At 39.9% G+C, this 10,907-nt stretch overlaps 2 protein-coding genes across 2 annotated transcripts; both read right to left on the bottom strand.

Moving 5' to 3' along the window:
* Positions 1–346: 346 nt before the first annotated feature.
* LOC123189204 (stress protein DDR48) lies at positions 347–1,387 on the bottom strand. Its single transcript, XM_044601566.1, has one exon. The coding sequence runs from the start codon at positions 1,308–1,310 to the stop codon at positions 645–647; it is 666 nt and encodes a 221-aa protein (XP_044457501.1). The 5' UTR covers positions 1,311–1,387; the 3' UTR covers positions 347–644.
* Positions 1,388–3,253: 1,866 nt separating this feature from the next.
* LOC123189203 (protein SET DOMAIN GROUP 41) lies at positions 3,254–8,659 on the bottom strand. Its single transcript, XM_044601565.1, has 6 exons — positions 8,493–8,659; positions 7,311–8,091; positions 7,137–7,173; positions 6,965–7,065; positions 5,050–5,148; positions 3,254–4,626 (listed from the first exon to the last, which is right to left on the bottom strand). The coding sequence occupies exons 2-6, from the start codon at positions 8,073–8,075 to the stop codon at positions 3,706–3,708; spliced, it is 1,923 nt and encodes a 640-aa protein (XP_044457500.1). The 5' UTR covers positions 8,076–8,091; positions 8,493–8,659; the 3' UTR covers positions 3,254–3,705.
* Positions 8,660–10,907: the final 2,248 nt, after the last annotated feature.

Raw genomic sequence — 10,907 nt, 5'->3', positions numbered from 1 at the left:
ATGCAGGACTTTCAAACTTTACAAATTTTGATCAAGTTTATGAAGAAAACTATTTATATTTACAATACAAAATATATACAATATGGAAGTACGTCTTGTGATGTATCTAAGGATATGTATTTGATATTCTAGATGTATATATTTTTCTCTACAAACTTGGTCAAAGTTTATAAAGTTTGACCTTATACGCGCTACATTGTGAAACGGAGGGAGTGGAATATGACCGAGGATTATATGTATCTAGACAAATCTAAGGCAACCTTTTCGGGACGGATGGAGTAACGTTATATCCAGCTACAGACATGATAAAGTGTATTACGCATTCGTACAGGCGCATAGATGGACAGCAAGACTGCTATACACGGGTACATATACACACTCATCTCAACAGCCGCGGCTCTATGATGGGATCACATCAGTATACATATAAACGAACCCTACCATAAAGAAAAGAGTAAGAATACAAATGCTAAATCATTTAGCAAGGACCAGTAGCAGTAGCAACCACACATACATACGTACTCCCTCTGTAAACTAATATAAGAGTGTTTAGAACACTAAAATAGTGATCTAAACGCTCTTATATTAGTTTACGGAGGGAGTATTTAGCATCGCAAACACACTCACTTTCACGGCGATTTTGTCTAGTAATCATCAGAGCCGGTCTTGCCTGCACCAGTGGCATACCCATCGGCGCCGGACTTGCTGTAGCCACCACTGTACTCGTCGGCGCTGGGCTTCTTATAGCCATCATAGTCGTCATCAGTGCTGGACTTGTTGTAGCCACTGCCGTCGTAGTCATCAGTGTTGGGGGTGTTCTTGCCGCTGCTGTAGTCCTCCTCGATGCTTGATTTGTTGTACGCGGAGGAGTCCTCGGTGCTTGGTTTCTTGTAACCGCCTTTGCCATAGCCGGCATCGGCGCTGGAGTTCTTGTAGCCACCATCATAGTCGTCCGTGCTAGACTTGTTGTGGCCGCCACTGAAATCGTCGGTGCTGGACTTGTTGTAGCTGCCACCGGCACTGTAGTCGTCGGCACCAGTTTTGTTGTAGCTGCCACCGCCAGTGTAGTCATCAGTGCTAGATTTGTTCAAGCCGCCAGTGAAATTGTCAGTGCTGGACTTGTTGTAGTCGCCACTGCTACTGTAGTCGTCCGTGTTGGTGTCGTTGCTGGATTTGTTGAAACCACCGGTACCATGGCCGTATTCATCGCTGCTGCGGCCATAGTCTTCCTCGCTGGTCTTGTTGTACCCACCTTCGTCACTGCCTGTGCCTGACCTTCCGTAACTGCTGCGATCATACTCACCTGCCATCTCAAAATAAAGAGAAATGTATCACACAGAACACAAGTAGCTGCTTGGTTGCACTGTGTTACTAAGAAGCAATACGGTAGGAGGTATTTATAGCGGTAACTAGCTACACCAAAGCAGTTGGAAAAATAAATTATTGCATCAGAACAAGGCTCCATCAATCGAAATTATGTGGCTAATATCATGCACACTTAATGACTGAAAGCACTTCTTCTGTTCTCTGGTGGAGATCTTTTTGCAATTTTTGTAACCAAGGGACAAGTGGAACTGCAGCGACATGTGCCCACAAAAACAAAAATAATCCACAAATATACCCTTCAATCATTCAAAATTTCCAATGCACACCATATTATTTTAGTTAATGTATAATCAACTAAACATACATGGGAAATATCACTCCCCTTATTGAAAGGATGGGTCCTACGTCAAGTTCATTTATATATATAGTTTTTCAGCAAAAGTAAAGCAGGTTTATGCACTACAACTGTTAACTGTGAAATTTTAACTGTTCTAAAAGGGAAAACAAACCATACATAGCACACCCATATTGTGAGAAGAGAACACCGTTAAAATAAAAGCTCACTCCCAACATATGGTTTGCAGCATCAGCACTACATCTATAAAAAACCTCGTATAAAATTAAGAATTAAGATGCAGGTATAGACCATTAGCTCAGCATCAAATAAGTGCCTACAAATCAATCGTGAATTCATTATACACGCAGCACATCGTGAATACCATGCGATACAGAATATCCTTCAACTAGAAAAATGTTGACACATAAGATCTTTCTTTGGGGGAGAGAGAGAGATACGATAGAGAGGAGAAATTCCTGAATTATCAGCAACACCCACTTTAAGCAGAAAGGTGCCTGGTAGGAATAGACACGCCGGCTCATTAATGGAGGACAGTTTAACTTCCCATTGGTTAGGTCAGTGGAAGCAATGCTGCAGGCAGTGGAAGATGCCAAAGCATATTCTGACAATTATTCTGGTGGGCATCCATTAAACCTGCTACGGCAGAGCATCTGTTTCTCAGTAACCAAATTTGCTGTGTTTGTGGTTGTGGTCGAACCTAAATTTCTGATCATTTATGCTGTTCAGCTTATCAGTAAAACACATGTCTAAGCTAAACCCGTTAGCTGAAACAATGAAGCTAACTAAGTGGTACTGAAACATATAGAAGCTTGAAGTTCTAGAGATAAGCTACAAGTTACTGTTGGCATGATAATGAGCAGGTTAAAGAGAAAGCAGCAGTTGCAGTTGCAGTAAACTGTGCTGGCTGGTATCAGAATGATCAGTCATTCATGTGCTTACACATTTCTCCAGTGTGCTTAGGAATCCCTGCAGCAAAGATCAAATCAGGCTTAGAAAGTAACCAACTAAGAATACAGAAGTAGGGCCAAAATCACTTATCATACTAAAATTGACAAAATGAGAAAAATAAACATGTTTGGTTTACTGTACACAACAACCCACAAAATCTGTCCATCTGCAAAGATGCAGGTGACACAAGGCAACTTTGCAGGATGAATTCGTTTCATCCAATTGTGTAGAGTGAAATATCTCTGTTCAAACATAGCAATAAACTGTCACCATGTCATTCATGTCTAAAACAATTTTCTTTTCATCTGAGGAATACATTTACAAGGAGCATCCTCCATTTAACAGTTTTGCTGCCAAAAAGAATGAAATAATTTTATTCTTGATCAAAGAGGCAAACATGTCGTTTTCAGTTCATTGAACCAAGACATACTTGAACTTGTGACCAAAAATAAGGTAAATTGTTTCTCACAAAAATTATTTTAGAAAATATCTTCAATTATTGCTAGATGACACGACTCTGCACTGCGCTGCCAACAACATGCAACTTGTGTCATCTATGAAATGAGAGTATCCCCTCCCTGCCCTTCCCCCAGCCACCAATAACTGACACCAACTAAAGAGTAGAAATATAATAGCTTTGTTTGCGCCTTTACTTAAGGTGAAGATCTTCATGGCCCAGTTTGATGATGATTCTTCCATGTCCGATAAACAAAAAGAATTTGCATCTCAACCAGAAAGCATGTGAATACTTTTGCATAATGGGAGAGGTTACCAATAGAATGGTCCAGGGATCAACCATAGAATGCTAGCGTGACAGAGTGCTAGAACAGACTTCGAGACAACACTGCTACATCATTATACAGAAGCATGAATCTTAAGTGAAACCACTGCCGCGAAAGCATGTCAGAGACTTTTCCAATAAATCTCATTGTCATTAACTTTGTTCATCGGAATAAACAGAATTGACAAACTGTGCTTACATACAAAGAAAATATTCATTTAATCCTGCGACCATCTTGAAAGTAAGCTCCACAACCATCGATAATGACGATGGAGCACATCAAACATCAACTTCATTGTGCAAGATTGATACCTTCAAGCAGATCTTTAGCATGATTTGCCAAATAATGTTGTGGACCATAGCATATATTTGCAAGATATTTGCAAAAGGTGATGCAGCAAATAGCTAAGCTGAGAATACACCCCTTCTGCTCTTCAGTGAAAATTTCTAGACCATCTGTACAAGAAAGGTTGGCAGAATCTACCTCAGAAAGATGGAGAGACTGAAATATTGCTGTCCCAAGCCAACTGAAGTCTATAGGGTTTTTTATCTTTTCCAGGCAGGGTGAGCTTTGCACAAGAAATGACCAGCACTGCAATGATAACGATAACATGTGCTTGCCAAATTCCTCACAAGTTGATCTGAATTGATGGTACTGCATGGAATCACGTGTTCCTGAACTTGCTGAACATGAAGCAAAGCTAAACTTAGCTTGGGATACATTTTTCCTTCTCTCTCCCTTTACACATTCAACAAAATCTAACATGGACCGTCCAGCGCTTAACAAAAAATGCGCCAGCGGGGTCATAAAGGAACGTTCAGATAAGAACAGATGGTGCGTAGCTCCTGCAAGAAGAAATGAATAAGCTACTGCAGCTTTGGTCATTTTGAAAGAAACGGCACTGTTTTCTCCCTTAAAGCCATCAGTACTGGATTCTAGGGCACGAAAGCGGTAAGCAGAGGCAAGCGTCATATAAGCTCTTAGACATATATGATGAAGAGGATGTAGTATATGTCTTTTCTGTGAAAGTTCCACTTGCTGCAGATCACCCATCAAGTTTTCAGAAAGCAAACTTTCAATCATAGCACAGCAGGCTTTGGGATCATCACCCAATGAATATTCCGATATTGCTTGTTGTAAGATATCATCAAAATCCTCAATTGCTAGAGATATAAAAGCATTCTCTGGTGAATTCAAGTTCCTGAAGTCACACTGATGAGGGTACCATGTCAGCTCACAGAAGATATAAGTTAAGCATAAACTGTCAGGAACCTGCAACATACGCGACTATCTAAAAAGGGTTGCTAGTTAATGTATATGTCACTGATACTAGTTACTGGTCAATTTATAGTTTTTTGTAAGTTGTGCTGGGATGAGAGATATCTGAGAGAAGTTCAAAGATGTAAGCTGGGTCACACTGATAGAGATAACACACCAAGGTTTACAAACATACAAGCCACTGGAATTTATAAGAGTCTGAAAATATGGGTGGCTAGAAAGAACTTCATAGCAGAGTAGAAAATCAAATTTATTTGACTGAAAGGAATATGGCACAATACTAGAAGTGCATAAAGATAGTACATGGTAAATTGCAAGCAAATGATGACAATATTTTCTCCGGGGTTTGGCTCTTACGTTTAGAATAAAATCCACATATGATTCTGGTGATGCAGTACAGCGCTCACAAGAACAAATAAACTTATACTTTGACCAAAGATCTGAATGCCTTGCTTCCTGTAAAGGGAAGTTCTAACTTATGAGTGTGACAAAGAAGGGAAATAAAAGTAACTCCTACTTTATTTGATGTGCAAACAGTTAGAAAACCAAAAAAGAAACAACACACCTGAACTCCTGCAGTTCTTGAACGCATGTTATTCTAGTTCAAAATTTTGTTCCTAAATATGTCATTTTACCATTTCGGGATAACTTTACACCAGATTTTCCCTTGCATACCCTTCCCTTTGGCTATTTCAAATTCCATTTATTAGTTTCGACTAGAGTAACAGACAACTTCGAAAGGTAATAACCGGCCTAATAAAGAGGGGTCATGCAGTCTTTGACTCTTTTCCACATGCAACTTGTTAGAAGTGCAAACTCCTAAGTCGTTATGCATTCAAGAATGGAGGGACTATGTAATATCCTAAAGCATATTGACCTACTATATGGATGGCACGGAAAACATTGTCTACCACAACAACTTAACCAAGACAGTCAGTGTGCATAATAAAAAGATCCAAGATATAACACAGCTACACAATCTAAATGGAAACATATAATGTGCAAATCCATCCTGAAGTAGGTGTGCATTCAGATGAAAGACATATCTGGTGCTCCCAAGGCTTGTGGAGCTCGCATGATCCCAAGCCATGGGAGCACAACCAAACTAAAAAAGGGCAGCCTGGTGCACGTAGCTCCCGCTTGCACAGGGTCCTGGGAAGGGTCCGACCACTTTGGGTCTATAGTATGCAGCCTTTCCCTACATTTCTGCAAGCGGCTGTTTCCAGGACTTGAACCCACGACCTCATGGGAGCACAACCAAACTGTCTTAAAAAATTCTGAAACATCGGGTGGATTGATACAATGTGTATTTATAGTATGTCATGAAATTTCAAAATGCAAATTCCACACCGCCACTAAGAAAAGCAGAAGAGAAATGCTATTCACAGGAGATGGTGCTATTCATGGCAGAATTTGTCTTTTTTCTTCTTTCTTGATGTGTAGGTTGGGTTTGAACATGCAATTGTGTAGCATGACAGGTGTATACTGTGTTAATTGACTTAATTAGTTTTAGAATTTTGGGAGCTTGTTGGTTGTGCTCCTGTGGCTTAGGAGTACTGGACAATGTTCTTCATTCAGATATAGCTTTCGCATATGGTAGGACTAAATAGTGATCGGAACATCTACCGACAGCAGCAGCTCAACAGAAAGTTAGAAGCTATAATACTAAACTGCATTACAATATCTATGTGCTTCTGTTTTGGATGAAAATGGACAAGGGTGGCCCTGTTTTTCGACAAGAAACACAGTTTCGCCAAGTGCATAAAGATTTATATTAAGCATGGTTATCTAAACTTAAGGGGGATTTTGATGTAAAAACTAATACTAAGGGAACCACTATAGCCCATTATTACAGTTCATGGAACAATTGAGCCTTCATGTGATTCTGCACAACTAATAATATATTAAGATAACTGACCTACTCCCTCCGTCCGGTGGAAAGTGTACATCTAGCTTCAAAATTTGTCCACAAAAGAGTGTACTTCTATCTTTCAAATTCACTTTAAAGTAGAAAAAGTTACTTCTCTTTCATCACACGGTAATCAAGACCAATAGCAATCTACACATGGTCTTCTTAATTGCCACATGCACTTAGCTCATTGGGGGCTGGGTAATTAAAGAGGAGAGAGATGGTGGCTTGCACCTTTCCAATGCATTTTTTACTTAACTCCATAATTTGTCCTAAAAAATTTAGATGTACACTCTTCACCGGACAGAGGGAGTACTTGCATTGGAAACTCATGCAAACTAGGATTTAGCAAGAAAACAGTACCCTGGTCTGGAGAAGATCAATGTATGTTATGCAAACTTCATCCCCCTTGTTGATTGGCTTTATGCAACGGACAACAACTCTTGGGCCATATTTGCCAAGTGCTAAAGAGAGTCAGGGTAAAGGTTCAGAATGTTGCCTCACGTTGCAGAATAAATAAACATGAAAGAAGTACCATGAGTAGAACCCTCTTCAAATTGCCAAGCATGCCACTGCAACCAATGAAAAGTCAAATAACTTACTCTAAATTCAGAAATATTTGATATTCAAAGTAGTTGATTGACTGTAAGAATAGTGGATGCAAAAGTTCAGAATACACCAAACAAAACAATAATTTGATTTCCTTTACCGCATCTGGAGCAACCCCTTTGCTAGCAGGGACTGCACGGTATTCTGATTTGTCTGAAACATAATCTTCATTGGGTGGAGCCAACACAAAACTATAAGAAGCATTCGGAAAGCAACTATGATTGAACCATGAGAAACTAGGTCCATAAACTGCAATCCCCAGATCCCACTCGTCACTAATCTGCACCTCAACGCTGTTGATCATCACTGCCCATAATGCCACTATCTCTACTGTCAGGCCATTGGAGAAAACAACAGATGTTTGCGTCCTCATTTTTCTGGCAGACGACATCAGCATGCTTCCCTTCAGTATCCTCTCGGCAACCTCCCCACCTTCCTCCAGAACTTCCCGAATACCAATTGTTGAAAGCCCACCAATTCTGCTGGACCGGTTGATTGAATCTGACGAGACAAGACCATGCATCTCGAGAAAATAAAGAAGTCGAAGAGAAGCACGGACATCGCTCGTGCCCTCAGTGACGTAGGATGAAGATGCTTTCTTGAGGTGATCGGCGAAGAAACAACATTCACCAGAAGAAGAATGCACTTCACAGTCCGAGCTTAAGCAGTCTGAGCAGCAGTACTGAACGGAGCAGCAGAGCATACAAGACATGGCACATGGAGGTTGCGATGGCAACTTCCTGAAACACGAGGAGCAATGGGAGTGGAGGAAAGCGTCGTGCAGGGCTGTGGCATAAGGTGCGATTGCCCGTGTCAGGTCCTCCGACATGCCTACAGATTCCCGGGCTCTCATCTCCATCGCCATGGGTCCTTTCCTCCTGCTGCAAGGTTCAGTTTCGCGCAAAAGGGAAAACATGAGTTAGACTAGATTATCCAATGCTCAGCAGAACTGAACTAAGCTTTCGCCGCAACATGATCTACGTCTCAGCTACCGTCCCTTTATGATACATCCTGTATGCTCTTTGGCTCCGGTTGGTCTTGAAACTACACCAAAACTTCTTAACAAATAAACCTATTTTTCCCACTAGAGTATCATCTGTCAAACCAGTTCATTTGGGGGCAAAATAGAAGAGCAGGAGCACTGAAGATACATACTACAATTGAGCGTTCTCAAGACAACTGAAATCAGGGCCTGGAAAAATCTAGCGGCTGCAGAGATGCGAAGCAATGCGTAGGGCACCAAACCCTCGCTAAAAAAGACAGCTGGGAAGGTGAGGCTTACTTAGTTTGGAACCGAGATAGCCGCCGAACAACGCAGTCGCAAGCCTGCGGGTGAGGTAGGAAAGCGCGGTGACAACCACGGACGGGACGAGAGGGTGCGGCACGGCGGCGTGTTGCCCCGGCGACGGAGAAGACGAGAGTGCGTTGTTTCTTGGTGCTGTTGTTGGGCTGATGGCTTATTGGAACTTATCTGAGGCTTTGAGCCCTTCTAAACTGGGCCTGATGTACTGAGCCCTTCTAAACTGGGCTTGATGTACTGTGAGTGATCTTAGGGCCCGTGGTGCACACGATTCCACGCTGCTTGCTTGCCTCTCTCAAACTTGTATCTTTATCTTTACCTATATCTTTATCTTTATCTTTACCTAATAATAAAACAAATGAAATTTCTTTCGTCCGTTATGGCATTTTTCAAAAAAGTCTCACTATTTCAGAGAATTCAACCCGCAGTCCTGTTTTAAGTTAAACCGAATCGTTATTTTCGTATTTTGCACAAAAGTCCCTGTCTTTTTTTGAAATCAACCCGCTGTCCAGATTTAAGTCACACCCGAACCGTTATTTTACACTTTTCGAAACCTCTCCTGATATTTTAGCTAATTCATCCGCGGATTATATTTAAGTCAAACAAATACTTTTTAAAATCATTCATATCTTTTAAACCGTAACTCCGGTTTAAGCATGTTATATATGAAATTTGATTAGAAAGATATTAGAATATGAATATGAGATTATTTTTACATGTTAAGTATTTTTAAATATTATTTTGGAATATATTTGAGTCAAACCAAATGATTTTCTAAATTATTTGTATCTTTTAAACCGTAACTTTGATTTTAACATATTATATATGAAATTTTAATAAAAAGATGTGTGGAATCTAAATATGATGTTGATTTTACCTATTAAATATTTTTTAAATATTGTTATGGAAGCAAACTTATAATTTATAACGCAAGATTCATTTTTTTCATACCGGCGGCGATCCGAATTGCAAATAAACACCCCACTATAACCATATACGGAAAAGAAAACATCGATAACTGCGCATGCATACCTCTGAAAAATGTCACAGTGGAAAACAACAGATTTCTCATCGCGAGAGTGAGAGAGAGAGGGAGAGGGAGGAGAGAGGGAGAGAGACGCCTTAGGATTAACCATATTCAACACACATTTTTTGTTGTTTTGTGTGAACACCGAGGCCATCGCCGGCGAGGGTGATAAGGAGGATAAGCGGCAACACAAATATGATGCCTCGCAAAAATAAAGGAGATGGACCTATTGTGATCTTGAGTGATGGTTGTTGAGTTGAGAGCGTGTGTTATGTTTTCTCTCCCGTTGCAACGCACGGGCTCTTTTGCTAATATATAATAATAAAGCAAATTTGGTTTCTTTCGTCTATCATGGCATTTTTCAGAAAAGTCCCTTTATTTCAGAGAATTCAATCTGCAATTCTGTTTTAAGTTAAAACAAATCGTTATTTTCGTATTTTACACAAAAGTCTCTGTCTTTTCTTGAAATCAACCCGCCGTCCGGATTTAAGTCACACCCGAACCGTTATTTTACATTTTTCAAAACACCCCCTGATATTTTAGGTAATTCATCCGTGGATCATATTTAAGTCAAACAAATGCTTTTTAAAATTATCCATGTCTTTTAAACCGTAACTCCGATTTGAACATGTTATATATAAAATTTGATTAGAAAAATATGTAGAATATGAGATTATTTTTACCTGTTAAGTATTTTTAAATATTATTTTGGAATATATTTGAGTCAAACCAAATGATTTTCTAAATTATTTGTATCTTTTAAACCGTAACTTCAATTTTAACATATTATATATGAAATTTTATTAGAAAAATGTGTGGAATCTAAATATCATGTTAATTTTACCTGTTAAACATTTTTAAAATATTGTTATGGAAGCAAACTTATAATTTATAGCGCAAGATTCATTTTTTTCATACCGGCGGCGATCCAGATTGCAAATAAACACCCCACTATAACCATATACGGGAAAATAAAATATCGATAACTACACATGCATACCTCTGAAAAATATCGCAGGGGAAAACAACAGATTTCTCATCGCGAGAGTGAGTGAAAGCGAGCGAGAGAGAGAGGGAGAGAGAGAGGGGGAGGGAGGAGAGAGGGGGAGAGAGAGGGAGAGGGATTAACCATATTTAACACACGTTTTTTTGTTGTTTTGTGTGAACACTGAGGCCATCGCCGACGAGAGTGAGAAGGAGGATAAGCGGTAACACAAATATGATGCCTCGCAAAAATAAAGGAGATGAACCTATTGTGGTCTTGAGTGATGGTTGTTGAGTTAAGAGCGTGTGTTATGTTTTCTCTTCTGTTGCAACGCACGGGCTCTTTTGCTAGTAAGAACTAAAAAGTAAACATTTAGTACGTCCCC

Source organism: Triticum aestivum, chromosome 2A (assembly GCF_018294505.1).
Source record: "Triticum aestivum cultivar Chinese Spring chromosome 2A, IWGSC CS RefSeq v2.1, whole genome shotgun sequence".
In the NCBI taxonomy this organism is placed as follows: domain Eukaryota; kingdom Viridiplantae; phylum Streptophyta; class Magnoliopsida; order Poales; family Poaceae; genus Triticum; species Triticum aestivum.
Note: the sequence above shows the minus strand (reverse complement) of the source record. Positions and strands in the feature narration are given on the sequence as shown.